The sequence below is a fragment of the Typopeltis vanoorti genome, chromosome 22 (genome assembly GCF_054136105.1).
Source record: "Typopeltis vanoorti isolate ZY-2024b chromosome 22, IOZ_Tvanoo_1.0, whole genome shotgun sequence".
NCBI lineage: Eukaryota > Metazoa > Arthropoda > Arachnida > Uropygi > Thelyphonidae > Typopeltis > Typopeltis vanoorti.
Genome location: NC_143570.1, coordinates 19,006,202 through 19,030,365, shown reverse-complemented (window position 1 = coordinate 19,030,365; position 24,164 = coordinate 19,006,202). Strand labels below are relative to the sequence as shown.

At 36.5% G+C, this 24,164-nt stretch overlaps 1 protein-coding gene across 1 annotated transcript in view; it reads left to right on the top strand.

Annotated features, from left to right (window-relative positions):
• The window catches only part of LOC150094192 (exportin-4-like), a 541,216-nt gene that overhangs the window by 447,841 nt on the left and 69,211 nt on the right, over positions 1-24,164 (top strand). The window contains exon 20 of the mRNA XM_090412419.1: positions 13,449-13,591. Coding sequence (XP_090268545.1) covers positions 13,449-13,591 — 143 coding nt within the window. The remainder of the gene's footprint in view (positions 1-13,448; positions 13,592-24,164) is intronic.

Sequence of the window (24,164 nt, the reverse complement as noted above, 5' to 3'; positions counted from 1 at the left end):
AAAAGTCCTGATGGTGCCCTCTAGCAGGCTAAGTAGGTGTTCTTGGCCGTTGGGCTGAAGGTCTGCTGATGTAAGCCTCCCAAATTTGGGGCAGTCGCATACAACCAAATTTGTTGAGGTTTGGAGAGAATTTCTTAGGACTGAGGCTGAATCCATAAATAGAATTTGTATTTGCTACGGTGTATTACTGTAGTTTTCTTCCACCATATTCTGTGGCGTGTATCCAGAGCATGGTCTGCAAGACCAGAATGGCTGTACTTGTGAAACCGGATGTTCAGAAATTCTGATGTTCTATCCTGCCTGTTAGGCCAAAGACAGTTTACAACTGCAACGGACCTGGTATACACCAGGTAGGTCTAGGGGAAGTGGTTGGTCTTTAGTGGAGCGGATAAGGGATGCCAATTTTCTGTAAGGTTTGTAACAGGAGGCCAGGTCATGCTTTTTTAAGATTTTGGTAATCTTTTTCGAGGTGCCTCGGATGTAGGGAATGGTGATGGATTTAGAGTAATCCTTGTTATGGAGGGGGGGGAGGGGATCTGTGGTTTGTAGGTTCAAATATTTTTTGGACTTTTTTGGGGGGATAGCCATTGGCTGAGAAAGTGTTGAGGATGTGATTTAGTTCAGTGTTTAGGGTCAAGTCATTTGAACAGATTAGTTTAGCCCTGTTGTATAGTGTTTTCACTACTCCATATTGTTGTGGGGGGGGGGATTGTTGGTGAATGTATCTGTCTGTATGGGTGGGTTTTCTGTAAACTGAGAAAACCAAGGTTCCATTAGGCTGGCGGGTGATTAGTGTGTCTAGGAAAGGGAGGCTGTTTTTTTTTTCTCTTTTTCCAGGGTGTATTTGATTCTGGGGTGTTGGTTGTTTAAGTGTGTTAAGAAGGAGAGAAGTGTTTCAGAGCCATGTGGCCAAATAGTGAACACATCATCAACATAGCGAAGCCATATGGTTGGTTTTTGTGGGGCAGAGGCTAAGGCTTTTTCTTCAAAGGTCTCCATAAAGAAATTGGCCAAGGGTGGGGAGAGTGGTGAACCCATGGCTGTCCCCTGTCTTCATTGTGAACTGAAATAAGGCTGAGATATCAGGAAAAAATTTAGCTTGGATTAGCTCTAAAGTTTCCTTGAGTGGGACATTTGTGAATAAAGAGGAGACGTCAAAGCTGACCATTATGTCAGTATGTTGGAGTGTAAGGTTTTCTATGCTGGCTTTGAAATGGGCTGAGTTTTTTATGTGTGATGGTGTGTTGCCAGTATAGTGTGTGAGCTCTTTGGCCAAATGTTTAGCTAATTTGTATGTCGGGGAATCAATGCCATCCACTATGGGACGTAATGGCACATTTTCTTTATGTATTTTTGGGAGTCCGTAAATACTGGGGGTTATAGAGTTAAATGGCTTTAATCTGTTGGTAACTTCTACAGGCCAAGAAGTGTCTCTCTCTTAAGGAGCCTGTGAAGTTTTCTAATTTGAGAGTTAGTGGGATTGTAATTGATGGGGAGGTAAGTAGCCCGATCTAATAGAAGAGCATTCAGCTTACCTGTGTAGTCCTTTTGGTTAAGGACTACAGTTGCATTTCCCTTATCCACTTTGGTGATAACTATTTCTTTATTATTCTTCATTTCCTGTAGAGCTTTATATTCCTTGTTGGATATGTTGGTTTTTGGTGGGATTGCTTTGGAAAGGACACAAGCTACATCCAGTCTTACACTGTTGGCGACTTGATGTGGAAGGTGGCGGATTCCGCGTTTGATCTGGATCATAATATCCTCACTAGGTATTTTTTTGGGAGCAATGGCGAAGTTGTGGCCACATTACAGCGCGTTGATTGCTTCAGGATGACTGAAGAAAGGTTGATTACGGTATTGGTAGCAAGTTTTGGAAGGATGGTAGAGTTCTTTTTTAATTTTTCGAATTTTTTCATCTGTCGGTCTCGTATTTTTTCAAATTCTTTGTCGGCAGCGGTACATGAGACGTCACGTAAAATCGACCAAAGTTCGTGGTTTAAAGTGCATGAAAGCTCATCTTTGATGGCACGAATCGCTTCGTTAATGTCCGCTAAGAAAAAACGTGTGGGGGTGATTTGTTCGTGTAGCAACGCATAGCTGGCACGGTTATATATTCGGAGAGCTTTTTTTGAAACAAAACGGTGCTTGAATTTTACACAGTTCGGGATTACTTTATTATCCCGGCAGCGTTTCAGGAAAGTTAGACGATTTAATTGTCTAGACAGCTTCAACTTCAATTTACCATATTGGCGGGCCTTCCTTGCGATTGTATCTCCGTGGATGATGTTGATTCTCATAGACAGGCTTATACGTTGGTTATGCATTATTAAAACACTTAAGGAATCGAACAACGTAGTTAAGGATATAAATTAAATTATACTTTAATAAATATTTTCCGATATTTCGGCAACGTCAGGTTGCCATTTTCTAAAGGAACTTACAAAAAAAGGCACGTGCACATAGGCACTACAAACACAGTAACTGGGAATGAAGAGATGAAGCTATTGTTCTCCTAAAAGTCCTGATGGTGCCCTCTAGCAGGCTAAGTAGGTGTTCTTGGCCGTTGGGCTGAAGGTCTGCTGATGTAAGCCTCCCAAATTTGGGGCAGTCGCATACAACCAAATTTGTTGAGGTTTGGAGAATTTCTTAGGGCTGAGGCTGATTCCATAAATAGTCTTTCGAATTTGTATTTGCTATGGTGTATTACTGTAGCTTTCTTCCACCGTATTCTGTGGCGTGTATCCAGAGCATGGTCTGCAAGACCAGAATGGCTGTACTTGTGAAAACGGATATAGTCCTTGTGTTCAGAAATTCTGATATTCGCTGTCGTGCCTGTTTGGCCAAAGTAAGACAGTTTACAACTGCAAGGGACCTGGTATACACCAGGTAGGTCTAGGGGAAGTGGTTGGTCTTTAGTGGAGCGGTCAAAGTCAACCGTAGCAAATACAAATTCAAAAGACTATTTATAGAATCAGCCTCAGCCCTAAGAAATTCTCAAAACTTCAACAAATTTGGTTGTATGTGACTGCCCCAAATTTGGGAGGCTTACATCAGCAGACCTTCAGCCCAACGGCCAAGAACACCTACTTAGCCTGCTAGAGGGCACCATCAGGACTTTTAGGAGAACAATAGCTTCATCTCTTCATTTCCAGTTACTGTGTCTGTAGTGCCTACGTGCACATGCCTTTTTTTGTAAGTTCCTTTAGAAAATGGCAACGTGACGTTGCCGAAATATCGGAAAATATTTATTAAAGTGTAATTTATTTTATATCCTTAACTACATTGTTCAATTCCTTAAGTGTTTTAATAAAGCAATGCACGGAGGAGAAGAAAGAATGGGTTGGTCTTAACAGAAGATCAAGGAGTCTTGCTGAATTCTTTGAGGGTTACAACCTTTGGTGCAAGGTCCTGGAGAACGTGAAATAAAAAGGGACTGAGCCGAACATTGTGGTCAGCAGAGAACCAGGGAGTCGGCAGTCAGAGTTACCGTCATCGGCAGTTAGAGGCAGAAATACTGGGAATAGGATTCAGAGGACCAGAGGTTATGACAAGCCCAAACCAGAGGAGAAAAATGGGAATGATGAGAGCACAGCCGATGTAAATACCTGAGCCAAGTGTCGGTCGATTGTCTTTTTGCCGAGGGAGATCAACTGAAGCCAATAGCCACAGAAGCAAACTTCAAGTGCTGGAGAAGTTGTCCGTATGCTGAAACCTTTTGCCAGAGCTATTCAAGCAGTGCAGATTGCAGTCCAAAATCCCGACGAGATGCCGCAAGCAAGACACGCCATAAGGAAGCCTAAGATCCAAGATAAAAAAAAAAAAGCATAGTGACTTTAGTGCAAGACCTTTGATTGACAGTGCGACACAGAGCCTCTGTAAGTTTGTTTCATCATTTGTTGTACATTTCCTTATTATTCTAGGAGATACGTTATAGATGAACTGATAAGAATTAAGTTAATAGTAATAAGAAGTGTCCATAAGAGAGTCATATGGAATGTTAATAATTGGCATAAGATTTGTGAAATAACTTGGCATAGTTTGCTATCCTCTTTGTGAGTAAATTAGAAGTTTAATAATTTGATTTAATGAGCAGAGAAGTAATTGAATAATTATTTTGTACAGTTATTTAGTATTGAAAAGGGAACGTTTGTTTCTTTATGCTGAAAGTCTAAAGGATAGGTAGAGAGAGTAACAATGCACTATTCCTAAATAAACTCACACTTGTGAGCAGGAAACAGCTAAGGCATTAAAAGTGTAATTTAAGTACTTCAGAACCATGACTGTTTACATAAACTTTATTGAAGGATTTTATACTAGTAAGAGAGAGAGAGAGATCTACCAAATGTATTACTATGTCTTGTGCCGATTTAGAAATACTGGTGGCGCAGTCTTACAAATAAATTTTCCTGTGTTCATAGGCATACAACTAAGTAAATACGAAAGGTGGATAAACATAGTATGCAATAGAATAAGTAAGAAAGGTTACAAAGGTTACGTATAGCACTGCTAATTAGAATAAGGATATTACAATATAGGCAAGCAGCTTTCGATACATATGAAGAAGATGTTACAATAACTAAATAACTGCCTTCGTTACATTAGACTTCTATCATTACATCGGCTTTGTATACAATTTAGGCATGAGACACTCCTGGTTTTTGATCCATTCTCTAGATCAGCATACTCATGTTAGATGTTCATGCAAAAACAATAAAAAGGAATGAATAAATAACAGTTTAATACTTCCAGTAATTTATTAGACATCTTAGATTGTAACAAACACAAAAAGTAAAGGTGGAGCTTAGTAGACTAAAATGTAGAGACAGATCAGGTCAACCAGTTTCAAGTAGGATTGAATTCATTACAGAGTTTACTTTTTTTTTGAAAGAGACTGGAAAGTCAGCCACCATCCACTTGGATGATCATAAAAAAATATACTTATGTTATGTGTGTGAAGGTTTCTGTGGTTCAGTAGTTCGAGAGAGAGAGATTCCAGTATCGAGACCACATGTTTATTAAATACGAATAGGATACGTGAAAAACCTGACAAGTTTCGTGAGTCGTATGACTTACATCACCAGGGGCATTGGTGTATAAAAAAAAGTTAAACACAACTAACAAAGATTAAATTCATAGTCCATTAGATGTTTCTAACTGTAATATTGAAAAAAATTGAAACATTCGTTACTGAATGTTTGTTGGAACATTGTTATTTATCATTATTATTACCCAAGACTCCCCATGGAGTCAAAGACTCATCTAGGAGGTCCTTTTATCAAACACACAACTCATCATACCATGCTTTAAACACACTCAATTTCTCTGCAGACACCAAACTCTCAGGCAAGGCATTCCAATCATTCACAACTCTGCATGAAAAAAAAACCTGCTTCTCACTCCCCTACTCACACCCTCCTTATACAGCTTCCAGGGATGACCTCTGATCCCCCACTATTTTCTGTAGAACCTCTCCAGCATTGATCCTATAACAACCCCTTAATAACTTGTAGGTTTCTATCATATCTCCCCTCCTCCTGTCCATCAGACTGTAAGTTGCATCTTCTCAATCTTTCTTCATACTCGACATTCCCGAGGTTAGAAACTACCCTAGTCAGTCGCCTCTGGACCCTCTCCAACATCTCTTCATCTTTCTGAAAACCAGATGACCAAATCTGGGCACAATAGTCCAATTTGTTGTCATCACAATTTGTTGTCACATTGTGCACAATCAGGTCGGCCAGTTTCAAGTATTGAATTGAATTCGTTGCAGAGATTGCTTTTTTTTTTTGTTGCACAATTTGTCACATTCTGTGCTTCATGTGTGTTATGTTCAAGATCTGAGGAAGTTAGATTTTTTATGAATGCCCACCACACTTGGTGTAATATCAAACCTTTGTTTTTGTTGCACTGTATAGGAATTCTAAGCATTTTTGCTGCTTCCTTGAATTTCCTTGTGAAACAGTTTTCATCAATATATGTCATGATTGTTTTTTCCCAAAGTTTTTTCCCAGTGGAAGCTAGGCCTGATTTGTGTTCTCTTCTTTCTTCTACGTCTTTTTTATGTTCTGTCATATGGATTTCTCCTGACCTTCCCATCTGGCCTATGTAACAAATGCCACAAGAACAATAGATTTGATAGACCCCCTAGTTTTTTTATAGGATGGTGCGAAGGTTTCAGTAGATATAGGAATCTTGATATTTTTTCTAAAGGGAGAAAATTTACTTTTAAGTTGTACTTGTGGAGCAATGTCGCTAATCTGCCTGTGACATTTCTGATCTATAGTGAGATTGCATTCTTGAAATCTTGTTTTTTCTATGTTGGTTGTAGGAGCTGTTCAGGATTTTCTTGATTGTTTTTGGCTCAAATCCATTAAGTGTGAGGTTCTGTGTTAAGTGTTGTAATTCCTCATTTCGCTTTTTTTCTGTGCTGGATATCTTATATGCGCTGTCTCTCAAGGTTTTTATTAGACCTATTTTTTGTGAGGGGTGGTGGTGTGAGGTTGCATTAAGAAATCTTCCTGTAGTTGTCGATTTTCTGTAAACGGAAAAGGTTAAACATTTTTCTTCTTCATTTTTTCTATGAGGATATCTAGGAAAGGTAATTTTTTATGTTGTTCTATTTCCAAAGTGAATTATATGAAATGAAAAACATATTATTCATGCAGTGTTTGTATAGTTCTACAATGTCTGGTGGAAAAAAACAATTAATTCATCTGTCGTTCCTAGCCAAATGACAAATGTCATCCACATACCATAGTCATCTCTCAGGTTTCTTTTGATAGTTTTTTAGAGCATTAGTTTCAAAGTTTTCCATGAAGAGGTTGGCTAAAGCTGGGGAGAGGGGGGGGGGAGACCCCATTGCTAGTCCTTCCTTTTGTCCCCAAAATTTGTCCTGGAATGTGAAAAATGTATTATTCATGCAGTGTTTGTATAGTTCTACAACGTCTGGTGGAAAAAGATTTTCAAGAAGAGTCACTGTATCATTTCTCGTACATTAGTGAAGAGGCTGACTATATCCAAGCTTGCTAAAACACCTGAAGATTCTATATTAACATCCTTTATCTTCTGGATGAAATGTAAACTGTTCTTTATGAATGAGTCTGTTTTTCCTATATGTGGTGCTAACATGTTTGTCAGGTATCTTTTATTAAATATGCATGTATATCCAGAATTCTGTTAACATATCATATTCCACTGAAAGACTGGTTTGGAGATACAAGGATTTTGCTCAGTGTATGGCACAAGGTTTGTCAAATAACCAGGGGAGTGCAGTATCTTTGTGATGTATTGGCAGGTTGGAAAAGTGAATACTCTCCAGCCAACATTGACTGGTTGTTTGAATCACACTATAAACATGAGTATCGGTGGGGCATTAGTATCATCTTTAGGTGTTATGTGAATTTCATTACCTGATGCCTGTGTTAGTTTTTTTTTGGATGCCTTCAGAAAGGCTTATAGCAGTTTCTTGTTTGGTGTTTAGCAGAAAATTTCCAGATCACTAACCCTTAGCTCACTGACACTACTAATTTACTACAGGTTTATAATAGTACATGGGTGGGATTTAAATAAAATTAAAATAAAATTTGAATAAATGTAAAAGTGACAACCAATAAATGTTTGGTTTTGATCCTTCTGCATGTATGTATATTTGGGAATGTTTTTAGGTGTTTTTTTGTTCTTGGGTAGTTATGAGTAGTTACATACTAGCCCACCTTGTAGCCTACTCAACATTAATGTACCATAGATTTATATTGTTTTGTGGGTTGGATTTATATGAATTAATAAATCTTGTCAAGTGATATACAAAAATGAAGAGAATGGACGTAAGGATATAGCCGTATGGCTTTTTTTTTTGTGCATCTCATCCACAAAATGTTGTAAATATGTAGGAGGTTAAGGATTTTTTCTGTCTTTTTTTTTATGAATTTTACATATTTCGTGTATTTTTTTAGATCTGTGCATCCTTCTAAAAATAAAAGCATTCATGCCCCCATGACATGATTCAAATCTGAAGCCTTTGGTTGCAGAGTGGATACACCAACCAGGCCTCATCTTTAATTTCAAATTTTAAAGTCAGGATCTATCCCAATGGCACATGTGATCAGAGTGAGAGGAGAGAAAGAAATGAGCTGGAAGTCCAGTTGTCAAACATAGAAGACAAATGGTATGATAAAAATTTACTTCAAAAACCTTTATGCCAAACTATATTATTAAGAGAGACTTCCAGAGAGTCAGAGACTCATCAAGGGAGGCCACATACTACAAACACCAGCTATCATACTTATTCTTGAATTCATTCATTCACACTGCTTGCACTCATAACATCCAATGGCAATCCATTCTAATCATGCACCACCCTATGAGTGAGAGAAAAATCTAGCCCTCACACTCTTCTTCAACTTCCAAGGATGCCCTCTTGTCAATTCCCCACCCACCATAAATTGAAAAATTCCATTAACTGAAATCCTGTATGACCATTTTAGAAGTTTGTCTCAGTCACATCATCCCTCTTTCTCCTGTTTGCTAGTGTCAGCAGTCTACAGTTCTCAATCTGTCTTCATAATTAGTATTCCACAATCCTGATATCATTTTTAACACACTCTGTTGCACTCTTTCCACTATATCAGACTCGCAATGGAAACCAGGAGACCAGAGCTGTGCACAATAGTCCAAGTCAGGTCTTATCAAGGCCTTGTAAAGAAGCAAAATGACTTCCTTATCTTAACATTTCAAGGTTCATTTCAGCATTGCAATTATTCTCTGAGTTGTATTGACAGTTTCTGCTATATGACCCTCAAAACATAAACCCCCACTGATATAATTAGACATTGGATATCTAATTACACTATGATGTTACATTTATTAACATTGAATCACAGCTGTCTTCACAGCCTGCATTTCAAGTATCATGGTGTATCCGTTATCCTTGGCTAACTCAATGGTAACATTATTATAGAATGCGAGCAAGTTGCTAAAACATGAATTTCCCTTAGTATACTCATGATGTTCATTGCAAAGTAGAGATTCTCTATCAATCGATTTCTGAATGCGAGCCCTAATCAACTTTTTCAAAAGCCTCACCATGAGATACTCATTGGTCACTAGTTGAATACATTTGCACCATCCTTGTGCAACAGTATTACGAAAGCAAGGATTTGTTTCTTGGCTACAGTTGGATGAAGGATGAAACCAAGATAATATCTTGGCAGCTTTAATTTATAGTATACCTCTGAATCAAAAAATTAGAATAATCAAAGATGCATAGAAAATAATTATTACCAAATATGAATTAGCATAGTCTCCATAGCTCAGACGGTATAGATGAAGCCCTTTGGTCGGAAAGATCTGAGTTCGATTCCCATCCATGATGGGAGGAACTTTAATCTGATCTCTTTCGACTAAAGGTGAGTTAGCCAGTCTCATACGGTGGTAGAGGGTTTTTTCATCTGGAAACTCGGAGTTTTTCGTCCCTCAGAACAGGCAAACCAGTCCCGTGAAAACATATGGATCCACAGTCATAAAATACATACTTAATCCATCATTAGGAGGGCTCAACCCATCCTAAGGAATGGGGGTAGATAAGAGGGGAAACCCTCATATGAAATAAATTAGCATCATCTAAATCTACATACTTTATAGATTATATTACCATGTCAACACATAAAAATGTAGTATAAATTATAAGAAAACTGTTATTTGAAAACATTCACAAAATTAGAATAATTTTTAATGTGTTTCAAAATATCAGAATATTCCAAATTTTTCTGATTGGTTTTGAGGAGAGCATAGAAATAGCATATATTTCAGTAGCTGTGAAACTGACTCGTGTGTGAGGAATCGTTTGTACGCGGATATAATTTCATCATTTGCTAAACATGGGTCGAACGAGTGACATATCAGAAGCTAAGAAAGGCCAAACTCAACAGTTTATAGCTAAGGTATTGAAATGTTCTCTAGAATATGGTGAAAAAAAAATGCTTCTAAAGTATAAGGTATTTTTACAAGAGATGGAAAGAACTAGGTGTGAATGTGTCTAAATCACATGTGCCTAAGATGAAGCAGCTCCAAGACTAGCATTCCATTTGGAGGTTGGTTCGTGGTACTGTACTTAAAAAAAAAAAAAAAAAAAAAAAAAAAAAAAAAAAAAGTCATTATTTGTAATGATGCCAATAACTGGGCATTTGTAATAACATTTGGTTTAATTAAGATAGTATGGCATATGTGCATGAAGATTCTTGAATGGTAGAAAAACGTGAAATGTGTATTTTCAATTTGTATAATTTAAAAAAAAAAGACCATCTGGTAAAATCATATCATCAGTATCCTGATATGTACATCTAGGACTACTACATCAGCGCTTCCCAAACTGCGGGCCGCGGCCTCCTTGGGGGCCTTGAAATAATGAAAACAAATTTAAAATGTTTTAAGACTAAGTAGATTTTTTTATTTTAAAAGAAACGTATTTAACTTTTATTATTTATTATTTCTTTTTTGTTATTTTTTATATTTTAAAGGAAAAATTCACACATTGGTGTTGGTTCACAAACTTTGCTTCCTGTGTATTTCGGCGCTTAATGAATATTAGTAAATATTGCTTATTCATATGTTTCATTTCAAAGCAGTGGTTAATTGTATTTACTTCGAATGCTCTCCAGGGAAGCTCCACATCTTCCTGTCCCTTTCATCACCCATTCGTAATCAGGGACTGTTGATATTGACTTTATATACATATCAAAACTTGTTTTATGTTATCACTGTCATCCGAGCTAGTTTTCTGTTACCAATAAAAGTTTCGCATATACTTCACACATGAAAAAAAGCTTAAACAAGTTCATGTGGGGAGATAGTAACTTGCTTGCAGTGGTAAACAACACCCCTCCCTAACAGCCACTATACTGCAGAGGCAATAAAAACAAGTACTTTTATTATGCCAGTGAATAAGGTATGAGGAGTCTGTGTAATATATTTCTCAACAAATAGTGCAATTAGAGACAACTGGGATAAAAACACACTAATTAATGAATCACATATCCCCCTCATACAGAAACTATGCTATATAGACTGAAACAAAACCACATGTTGCATTGGCAAACACAGTATCTAACTAAAAACTATTGTTATTAATTAGATGTGTGTGAGTTCGATTTCCCAAGGCAACAATAAAATTCAATGGAACGTGTTAAAATTCGTAAAAGTGTTAAAACTAAGTAATATATATATATAATGAATGTTATGGCAGTTTCACATATGGAATTTGGTTGAAGAGCGTTAGCATTTCAACTCAATTGTCAGCTATGCTTTTATCTTTCGGTTGTGCGATCTTTTGTTAATACCGCACCAATCATATGCACGTTTTAATAACCTGCCTTTGCTATCTGTTTTGCGTTAGACTTAATTACCGTAAAGGGAGAAAAGTCACAAAAGAGAAAAATGTTCCTAGTCCGGGGATTCCCTTATTCAGGTAATATTCACTAATTTCATGTTATCAGTCTGTGGTGTGCCAGTATCGGTAAGTGGTGATATTATTTGATCTATTCTACGTTAAAAAATTTAACCCTGAGATGGATAAGTGGCTGATAAAAAAAATATAAAAAAAATCTCGCGAACAATCAGAAGAAGCAGAAACAGACTCAAAAAAAAAGGACAGTATTTCATATTTTACCAGAACAGCCCGCATCGTCTTCAGAACCAAACGGTAAGAGGCAAAAATGTAATATATGCATTTGATTTTTGCAATATTCGCTGTGTATGTTTTGTATTGAATATAAATACAATAAAGATAATAATAATATATCTCTCTATTACGATTTTGTTTCAAGGGGGGGGCCCGTGAAATATTTTAATTTTTGCAAAGGGGGCCCTGACATCCAGAAGTTTGGGAAGCACTGTACTACATGATTAAATTTACATTATTACTAATGTCCTGACATTTTCCTCTAAATTAGTCTATCACTTGTCAGCACTGTATTAATCCATCTAGCTCTTGGTCTTTCTCTGGTTCTTTTCTTCTCTTATTCTGTTTAAGTGGCCATACTATCTTAGATTAGTTCTGCCCACCCACATATTCTTGAATGATAACAACATCAATTTCTTTCCTAATATCTTTATTTTCAATATAGTTCAGCTATTGATATCATGTGTTCAATTCCTTAATTTTTCTCAGAACTCTCATATCAGTGGTCTTGTCTTTGATCAACTGCTTAATATATTCTTACTCAACTCTCAGATCCATCAGTAAAAAAAAAAAAAAAAAAAAAAAATTGGTTTGAACACTCTTGTATATAGCTAATTTAGTGTTTTGACCAATTTCTCTCGTATTCCATACAGTTTTTTTTCTCATCTGGCTCCGACTACACCAGCTTTGCTTATTCTATTATGTATTTCCATATTTTGAAATATCGATGAAATAACTTCTTGCCAATGAAAACACCTTGCTAATATGTAAATTCTTCCCACACACAACCCCACTTAATGATTTATGCAACACACTTTCTTAGTAGTTTTCATTCACAAAGGGAGGGACCTAAAGCAAGAATTTCTTACCAAGAATTATAATTATTTAATATATAATTCCATTACTGATATTATTACTGATAAGATACTTATGAAAATTATTTAGAATATTAGAAATGTAGAATAATTTAAAATATTATTAGTTTTATTTTCTCTCTCTCTCTCTCATTATGGAGTTTGAAGTAGATTGATGGGACTTATCTTTCTCTGAACTCTATGAAGCACATAGTTTTTGCTTGAACTTGAATACCTTTAGGTTCATAACATCCTCCTATGGTCCATTAAGGACCATAACATCCTATGGTCTGAAACACACACTTCATCATTGTTGGTATAAAAATGAACACTTGTTTAAAGAACTGAAGCCTTGCGTCATCATCTGGACTTATATCAGAATGACTGCCTCTCTCTCTATCTGAGATATTGGAAAGTGTTAATCAAACATTAATAATTTTTTTAATAGCTAATGAATTATCAGTATTGCAATATTTCCTCGGTTATACCATTGTGTCTTATGTATAGCATCACATGGCTCTTGCATTTTTAAATAAAACCATTGTTTGTGTTCTACTTTGTAATTAACTAATATCACCACTGACGATGGCCTGTAATATTAATTCTGAAATATGTGGCCCTCCCTTGTGATTTTTTTGTTATTTGTGTGAAATAAAAAAACTTTTTTTTTTCAAGTTATTACTTCAATATGGCACTAGGTAAGGTTTTACATAATCAATTCTGTTTACTTAGTATAATATATAAAATATGGGCACAATAAGATGTTAATTTATTTTTACTATAATGTATCCCTGCATAAAAAATAAATCAAATAATGGAGTTTGTAATATTTTGAGTATAAATAATAATAGCATATAGCCATTATTATTATCATTATTATTATTAGTAGTTTAACTTATTTGTATTTATTTTTGAAGTTTTAGTGCGTGTGACAGATGAAGCTTTAGTATTTGTACCGCCTAATCAGCAAGAGCCTGAAGAACCTACAATATCAGCTGCAGATATAGTCCTGTATGGACTGAATATTATCATGCCTTTTATGAATGCTGAATTACTGAAAGTAAGTAGTTGAGTGTGGAAGTAATCTTACTATATACTTAATTTATTTATTCATTTCTGGAACTTTATTTGGTTTGCTTCACATAAGCTTATTAGCATTCCATTAAGAAGTATGCTGCTATACTTCATTGTATTAATAATAATATTTTTCACTCATTCTTGTGATAGAACTGCTGTGACTTGAAGCATAAAAGATGTTTACAAAAAAAAAAAAAAGGTTTTAAGATAAAATAATATTTCTACTTGCAGTCTGTTAACTTGCATTGTAGTCTTTGAAACACTTGCAACGTATCCTCTAAATTTACTGCAGACCATCATTGACAAAGAAGGTAGTTCAATTGCAAACTGAATTCAATCTAACCTCATTTCATGCAAAAATTGACCAGAGAGCTTGTGGGAATACACTGCCAGCATACTACAAGTTGCCCTAGCCAAACCTTATAGGAAGTGATGAATGCTCAAAGTGCCCATATATTCACCTCCTATTGGTTCATTTTGATAAGGTTTCACTAGTCTGACAGCTGTTTCAAACTCATTGGTTTTTGTCAGAGACTAGGCAGAAACCTAAGAGAGCAAGAACTCTCAGTACTAAGGAACATAACATAACCTAACATCATTGGCAAGAAGGGTGAAGCAAGATGCTTTTATTCTTCGTTGTCTGATAGGGAGGATGAATTGAAGGAAAGATTTATGAGCTGTGAGCTTGCCCGGGGGGGGGGAGATTAGTCATTGTTGCAAATGTTCAGGGTGGCTTTTGGCCTCTTGTATTTAAAGAGGTCAGTTTCATCATAGTTTGCTGCCTGTTTAACTAGATCGTTGGGGTGTGTAGTAGAGATCTTTGAGAAGAATTTTTCCTCTGTAGTTAGTAGGAAGGAGTAGATGTAAGGGATATTTGTATCTCTATGCAGTTGGACGTTCCTCACAAACCACGGTGCATCCAAGATCATGCGCAAACACTTATTTTGCACTCTCTGCAGCCTGAGGATGTTGGTGTTGGATGTGTGGCTCCAGGCTGGAGATGCATGTGTCACTATGGGGTGGATCGTCAGCAGGTAGAGGAGTACTTTGATTCTGGTATTTAGCTTGCTTCTTCTATTTATTAGAGGGTAAAGTTGTGCAATGGTTTTAGATGCTTTCGCACATAAGGCTTTGATGTGTGGGTTGAACGTTAATCTTTTGTCTAGAATTACCCCAAGATATTTTGTTTCTGTTTGCCAGGGAATTTTGGTGTTGAATAGATAAAGGTCCTTGGGGGTTGCTAATCTTCTGGTGAAAAGTATCGCTGTACTCTTTTGGGGATTCACTTGTAATCTCCATTTGGAGAACCATTGTTCTAGTTGTAGTAGGTTTTCTCGCAGTTTTTTAGTGACAAGATGTGGTCGTAGAGATCTGGCAAGTACTGCTGTGTCATCCGCATAAAGTGCTAAGATGGATGACATTGGGTTGTGTGGGATGTCTGCCATATATATCGAGAATAAGATCGGTGCCAGTAGGGAATCTTGGGGAAGTACTAAGGAACTTGAAGCGTCGGAGAGGTGTTTTCCGTAAGTGAACTCTCAGTTGGTGCATAAAGTATTTACTAAAATAAAGAGCCAAAAAGGCTTCATTCGGCAATGCAAAATTACATAAATTAAGTGGATATTAAATCCAACATCATTTCAAAGCCGAATACAGAAACTATAAAAGTTTCGTGTGAAAATTGACCAGAATGGAAGCAATAGTCAGACCATGGAAAGGAAGAATAGAAATTCCAGAGATAATCCAAACTTGGTACCTATGTAGTGGCAAATGACACAGTGCAGTTGAGAGTGGTTGTAGGGAAAGCATCCACTGAGAGAGGAAACTTGCAGAACATTGTAATCTGAGTTACCAAGAGGAGTGAAGATCTTTGTGATGTATTTATATATCTGGTTCACACACGAAAGGCCACAAGACTTATAGCATACTAGTGCTGTGTGTGGGCAAGGGGAATACAAGAAAGGAGGAGTCTCTTCATATTTTGTTTGAACAGCTGAGGGTTGTAATCTTTAGGAAAGGTAGAGTGGGGGGAGACTGTTCCAAAGGCCAGAAGTAGATGGTGTTGTGTCCTGAATAATCAAAAAATTGGGACAAAAGATTACTTTTATTCAGGAACAACTATCTTTAATTGTAGGCAGAGAATATTGTGCTTTGGCAAGGAAATAAAAATGTGCATTATAACTTTAAGGCAATACTGAAGAAATGTGAGACTTAATCAGTTTGGTACAGAGTCAAATAGAGGAATTTATATAAGATTATAATTTAATTAGAGTATCCCATTCTATGTATTGTATGAAAGCAAGTTGAGTGTAAGCTAAAGTCCAAGGGTCACACTTTAGCCGTCCAGTATAACGTATGGCCTAAGGGAAAGAGAAATTATAAGGAAAGCGAAGCAAGAACGCATTTTCGGAAGAACGCCATGTGCATGTGGATGAGTGCCGTGCGGTAAAAAATGTAGCTAAGCACGAGAATCTCCGAGAAAAAAGGGGAAGAATATAAGGGTCAAGCTCCCCTCACACGGGGCTTTTTGGTTCCTGTTTCCTGTGCTCGTGGACATTGGCTCGCGCTCTCCGCCAACATGAAGATTCTGGGTCGGCCGTAGAAGTCATGAGAGGCCTATTGATGTTTGCGAGGCAAGGCTAGCTATCTCTTCTTAGCAGAGTAGCTAAGCCATATCGAGTGACCGGTAATCCAGATGTGTGCCTGCGGCACCAAGGAAATGTCCAGAGCGGCACATCGCCTTATCGACTCGGGGAACCAGGCCGTGCTGTTATCGTAAGTGATCCGGAGAATCGCAGAACAAAGGTGCCTTGATGTCCAGACAAGGCTGATGATAGAACAGAAAGTCATTCCATGGGATGGTAACGTAGAATGTTAAAGTATCTGATTTCCAATTAAAGATTTGAGTGAACTCTATAGGTTAATTTGTGTATGGACATGCTGTAGAGAACTTTAGAGATTATCCCAATTTGGCAGTGACCTGTCCCTGTTTTGAAGAATGTCTCCCTAGAAGGGATCTGTATATATTGTGAGATAACCGAGATATATTTTGAGATATGAGCAGTGATCAGAGAGTGATTGAAGATGATGTTAAATTAAGCCAGAAGTTTGTATGTTTATAGAAAAACTCTGTGGATCTAGTTATTATGCATGTATTCTTGTGTTAGTAATGATATCAGAATTTTACTAGGAAAGTGATTAAGTTAACCATGTACTTTAATTTTCTCATGTATATCTTTTAAATCTAAATAAATATGTTTTATAGCATTTGCCTGAATCTAGCCTGTCTTATGAATTCAAATAGCCACTCATAAAATTATTATTGAACCTAGCGGGAGGGATATATGAATATAGTTTGATTTTTCCAGACCACGACTGCATGCAAAGACAGTGTGAATTGAGATTAGTTGAATTAGTATTAGAAAGTTCATCACTGTGTAATATTCTGAGAGCCACCTTGGATAAGAGTCTCATCTATCCTATGTATTGGCTGGTGCAGCGAAATATAAATTAGTCAATATTTAACAGGCGGACTGTCTCAGAGGTTATATCTTAAGGCCTTGTCCCATACTTTGACAAAGCCCTTATGAATGAAAGAATTACACGTGACTAAACTTAAGAGCAGCCTGAATTTTAGCTTGTTTAAGGATAGGAGGGTGATAACTGATTTGCTAAATTTATTGGAAACTATTACAGAAGCTAAAAGGAAAATAACTGTGTATGAGTGAGTAGTGAAACATACAAATATATATATATATATAATAAAGAGGAAGTAAAACCATATAACAATGGAATAAAAGAGGAGGGAGTGAAGTTGGTTCCTTGAGTTTTAAGATGGACTGTAAAAGCATATTGGTTAGGAGTGGCCCTTGTTTTAATTATTTTGGAGGAGAGTGGAGGAATAATAGTGGCCAATTCAGCAGAACAGTGTCCATGAAAGTATCTGCAGAAGAGTCACAAACTGAATGTCTACAAGAGAGAAAGAGGGACTGAAGGGGGGGGGGGGTCTGTGAGAGAAGGATATCATTAATTAGCCAGATTTCCCTCTTCTGGATAGAATCAAGCAATTTTAGAGAGGATTTTGGTGCATCGCCCCAAACACGGGAATTCCATAGTTTGTGGTGGCTGCCAAACTATGGATATTCCAGTTTCACAGATTTGGGCTTTGTATGTGGCTATGCTAGGAAAGATCTAAGGTGCAAATCAGTCAAAGAGAAGAGAAATCTGACTGAAGGTAAGGGATGCGAGCTCTTTCTTACGAGAGATCAGACAGAACTGAGATTTGGTGGCATTGAAGTTTACAAGGTTGTCCTTTCCCCACTAGGATATAGCTAGGAGATCTGAGTTCAGGTCTCTGGTCATGGTAGATCTTGAGGATTCTAATACTTGAGCACAATTTGCATTAGGTCATTGTAGTACTGTTTAGAGATCGGTTAATGCAGCAGATGAATGTTATTAAATGGAGCAAGGAAACTTGAGCTAGAGAAGATCAAAAGCAGTGGATTCTAAATTGGCTATTCTCTGGCATGCAGTGCAGATCTCACAAAGGCACAGGTGGCACCTACGTAATGTGAGGAATAAATATATTTTAATTTGGACATTGAGGGTGGATAGTAGTGGATGTGGCTGCAATTTGAGTTTCAGTGAAGATTATGAGGTCTGGTTTGGAGGACCGTAAATGATGGGAATATAATTTACGTTGGCTATTATGACACAGATTTTGATGAAGTGGAAGTGAGTTTTTGTCTTGTGGAGATTCTGCGACAGTTTGTATGTTGTACTTAATTTGTCTTTTTTTTTATTATTATTATTTTTGTTGGGATTGGTTTTTTTGTGGGAGATTTGTTTTTTTGCAGTGTCACTGTCAATATTTGCACATTTCATTATTGGTTCATTTATGATTAGATGGAAGGATAGTGTTTTGGACATGGTACTCATACAGAAAAAGAGATCAGTCTGCATGCAATAGTATATCCACAATAGTTCCTCCTACATTCCACCACTCAGACTCTGGCAGCCAACCTGTCACCATTTTTACTGATGTACCCTTGAAATGGAAGAAGCTTTGGGTCTCTAATGTTTGGAGAGGATGGGGGGGGGAAGAGATACCGGGACTCCTGTTATGCAGACTAAATATTATGTTTAACACTTCAGTCCTTTTGAAATACCACTGGTTGGTTGCATTTCATTAGGCAGTTAAGATCATCTGCCACCTGATGAGCTAGTTTGCATTTCCTCTAACACGAAAGATTTTTTTTGCAACAGGAATACTTACTGGGATTTCTGGATCCCTTTTTGTGGAAACAAGCCACACCCTGGGAAGGTGGGGTTGACGAAAAGGCAAGATCCCTATATTTCACACAAACTGCCCCTTAGTTGAGAAATTAGTTTATTCTGATAGCCTTACCATTTTATAGCTTCTCTTATAGCACAATATAGATTTAACTTCTATTCTTGCTGGTGTCTGGTTTGTGAATGGATAGTGTTTCCATTTCCTAGCTGTGGGTTTGCATCCCACTGTGAGCATGGATATTTATGAATGTCTTTAGGTGAAGATAAATTTCTTTGGCAAGTGCAAGATCATCCCTGCTTACTTTTTTAAATAACGAAACCTGTGGTGCATTCATAATTAGAAGAAACACATGTATAAACCACAGTGAAAATTATTTAATTGTAAATATTTCATCCTAAGTATCTTAGGACATCATCAGTACAGTATTTAAACAAAAATTAGGAATAACATACAGTTAGGGCGCATGATTACAATAGAATCTCATGAAAATGTGCATAACGTGCTAAAGTAGTACAAAAAAAAAAAAAAAAAAAAAAACGTTAATTATTTAACACAGTTTTGTATGATAATTTCCCATACTTTAGGAATAGTAAGAACGTCATTGCGGTTTAGGTTTGGTCTGTGTAGTAGGGCTTCAGAACTTTCTTTGTATAAACGTTCATGTTTAAATATAGATCTATGTAAAAGTTTAGCCTTTTCCCAATGGATCCTATGGTTTGGATTTTCAATTCCGTGTTGAGAGAGGCCAGATTTCTGCGGTTTAAGAAGACGAATGTGGTCTTGATGTTCCGAGATGTGTTTCTGAACAGACCTACCTGTCTGTCCAAAGTAAGATAATTTGCATGAGCATGGAATCTCATAAACACCAGGTAACATCAAGGGTGAGAATTTGTCCTTAGGAGAAGGTATTAATGAATTGTTCAAGTTTGTTATTGCATCAGGTTACTTCACCTGGAAAGGTCAAATTTACAAGCAAGAGGAAGGAACAGCAATGGGATCTCCTTTATCACCAAACCTAGCAAATTTGTTTCTAGAACACTTTGAGGAAAAAATATTCGCTTTTGAACCCAAACCAAAAATTTGGCTAAGATATGTCGATGACGTATTTGCAGTATGGAATCATCCCGAACCTGAATTACAACTGTTTCTAGATAAAATTAACCTTCTTCATCATCGCATCAACTTTACGTTAGAAAAAGAATCTCCACAGGGTATCTCTTTTTTGGATTTACACATCAAAAGAAAAGAAGACGGTTCCATCGCCACTTCCGTCTTTCGCAAGCCTACATTCTCAGGTCGCTACATTCACAATTCTTCTGCTCATTATCCATCCCAGAAATCTGCAATTATTAAATCACTAGTTTCCAGAGCACACAAATTCTGCTCCTCTGAAGAATCTTTAAACTAGGAATTAGAAGTTATCAAAAATACAGCCATCCTAAATGGATATAATCCCAAAACAACTCAAAAAATCATCAGTCACTTCTGCATATATCAAACCAGACAGGAAGAAGTGCATAGGATTCCCATACCTTACGTTAAAGGCATCTCAGAACGTCTTTCTAAAATTATGAAGAAATACAATTTTGCCACTACTTACAAACATATCAACCAAATTTACAACTTATTACCTTCTCCTAAGGACAAATTCTCACCCTTGATGTTACCTGGTGTTTATGAGATTCCATGCTCATGCAAATTATCTTACTTTGGACAGACAGGTAGGTCTGTTCAGAAACGCATCTCGGAACATCAAAACCACATTCATCTTCTTAAACCGCAGAAATCTGGCCTCTCTCAACACGGAATTCAAAATTCAAACCATAGGATCCATTGGGAAAAGGCTAAACTTTTACATAGATCTATATTTAAACATGAATGTTTATACAAAGAAAGTTCTGAAGCCCTACTACACAGACCAAACCTAAACCGCAACAACATTCTTACTATTCCTAAAGTATGGGAAATTATCATACAAAACTGTGTTAAATAATTAACGTTTTTTTTTTTTTTTTTGTACTACTTTAGCACGTTATGCACGTTTTCATGAGATTCTATTGTAATCATGCGCCCTAACTGTATGTTATTCCTAATTTTTGTTTAAATACTGTACTGATGATGTCCTAAGATACTTAGGATGAAATATTTACAATTAAATAATTTTCACTGTGGTTTATACGTATGTTTCTTCTAATCCCTGCTTACTGTAGGGCCCTAAAATGGCTTCAAAGTCCAGCGGTCTCTAGAACAAGTTTTTTTCTGAATTATATGAACCTTATCCCAACTACAGTAATAATGATGTACAAGATTATGACTATTCATAGTTGGGATTTGCATAAAAAATAATGTATGTGTATATATATATATATACACATTATTTTTTTATGTATATATATATATATATAAAAATGATTGACTTGCCTTGTTGAAAAGTGCTGACATCCATTAAATTTTTCTTTATTAATTCATCCTTAAGTGAACTGTCAGCTGGTATTTTTGTTGGGTTGTTCTCTTCTGTTTGGATAATTTTCTAGATATGTAGGAAGACAATCTAGAGAATTGATACACTGAATGTGTGACTTTCTCACCTTGATAATGCTTACACTTACTCTATCTTGTCTACATAGGAACTTCTGGTAAAGAGAAGCATGAATGTTGTTCTGGTTCTGCAGCATTCCATCTTCTTAGATCTGATACTTTGTTAACTTCCCTCTCCCTCCTGAAATTTATGGTTCCATTGAAAGGACTAAGGATTGATGTCATCATTACGCTTCAAAGAAAAAAAATCACATGAGACTATATGCCATCATTTTCTAGGATTTATCACATAGTGTGATAATTAATCTAAAACAGTTAAAATCTATATTATATTTTAAGATACAGAGGAATGTAAGTAGACATAATTAAAATGAAGAAAGAATGGAGGACATATCAAAATTAATTCTTTATTAGAAGAGTTTGCAACCTATGTATCCCAGACTTCACAGTACAAAAAAAGCAAAATTTAACCAGGTAACATCAAATGGTCAATAAATTCATTGGTCCATTTCCTAGTTTAACTCTTCACAAAAATTAAACGGGAGGAATCTTTATAATGACTTTTTTCAGTTGAAGGTGAGTTAGGCGATCTCATACGGAGGTAGCAGGGTTTTTTCTCCTGGAAACTCGAGTTTTTCATCCCGCATACAGACAAATCGGCCCTTCAGAACACACGCAATTTTCAGACAAAAAATACTTGTGGTGGTTGTGGGCAGTAGATGGCACTGGTGTAGTTGATTGGTAGTAGCGGTTCGGTAGTGGTGGAGACGAAGAGCTGTACAGTGGGTGTCCTCCCGCGATGAGTCTTTGGACTCCTTGGAGGTGTCACAAATAATAATAATAATAAACTAGAAAATGGTAGCTGATTGAAGAAGCACTTTCTCCTAAGGGAGATAAACACAGGCCATCAGACCTGTAAATTGGGATGATATAGTAATGTTTCACCACTGTCTTTATTAAGTCTTTCCATAAGGTATCAATTTAATGCTGAATTTTTGTGTTCTACCATGGGACCCCATGGTAGAACACAAAAGTAGAGATGTCATTTTCTACAAAGGCAGATTGTTTGGATTCATGATACTTCATGTACATTTTATGTTCCTTGCAACCAACAGAAATAGATTTTCCAAATTGCCCAAAATAACATAATCCACAAGGGGGGGATCTGGTAAATTCCTGAAAAGTTTGAGAATAGAAACTTAATTTTAGGGTAAGGAAGAAAGCGTTTTCTGGAGAAGCCAACATGTTACATGCATATTAAGCTGCATGAGAATTTTAGCATAAATTCTGATATACCTTAGACATAAGTAAAGATATTGTGAGTAATTTCTTCTTGAGCAGAAGAAGAACAAGAATCATATAACTGATGAATGCTTTGTTGACAAAGGTCTGAAGCTACCATCATAGAAAAGTTGACTCTGTGTTGTAAAGTATTTGATGCACAGTGATTAGATCAGCTAATAATCGTATGAGTTTTCTTTTTAAATACAGAGCAGTAAGGGCTGACTTCCTGTTGATGAAGAATCAACAAATCTATTAAAAAAAAAAAAAAAACTCCCCTCCTAATGCAAACTGTATTCTCTGATGAACCGCATTAATCATGACAAATTTTTTTAGATCAGAGGAACAACCATTCCAAACCACAAAGATATTTTAAACATACCTGTCTCATAATGTACATTTGGGAGAAACATTGCTCAGGAGATACTATACTTTTCCAACAAGATCACCAATGTTTAAATAGAAATTCTTATTATATCCCATGATTTTTCAACTCTGTCTTCAGGTAAAAAGTGCAGTCTTTGAACTCTTGTTTTGTCTAGATTCTGCTTGCTATTCATCAAATGCAAGAATTTATCAAAAATGTTTGTATTAGGCAGACAAAGAAACAGGAATTGTTGAATATAAGTGAAATTTTGAATGTAGGAACAACTGAGCAGGCATGGCAAGTTATTAGGCTTGCAAGAAGGAAGGAGAATAGTATGAGTGTTATAGTGCATGAACATTTTTCTATATTTGATCCTGGATGAGGTGTAATGCATCAGCTTGCATCCTTTAAGCATGTGGTGAGCTTTGATTAGTTATTGTTTATTGGTTTGTTGCTGATCTGGATATATGTAATGACACCTAAGTGATCTGGTGTATACATCACAGAAATAGGATGAGAAACACACCCACCCACCCAATGATGCATTACTGAACTGTAAAGCATGAACAGGTATAGTCCATGGTATGCCATTAAAGCCTTTATTAGGAAGCTGCTGTTTGTAAAGTTTCTGTTTTCAAATGGTAGTTTGTTTAACATACCTTGAATGTAGAATTTCTGGATGGCTTTTCTAACCAGTTGTTATATTTATAGTTGATATAGTTAGTTGTCTTGAATTCTAGAAGGCATCCTAGGAAGCTGAGAATGAATGCCACTAAGAAAAGGGTGGGGCAAAATTTTTCTCTCATAGGGTGGTGCATGATTGGATGTGGTATATGCAAGCAGTGTGAATGAATTCAAGAATAAGTATAACTGGTGGTGCAGTATGAGGCCTCCTTTTGATGAGTTCCTGACTTCCTGGAGGTCTCCCTTAATAATAATAATAATAATAATAATATGTTCTGGCTATTCAGTAGTTTGCATCAAATGAATATTTTAGCATAGTCTTTTAGCAATAGTGTGGATAAAGCTGGTATCCTCTCTTTGTTCCCAAAAGATCATCTCTATCATTTTATACTG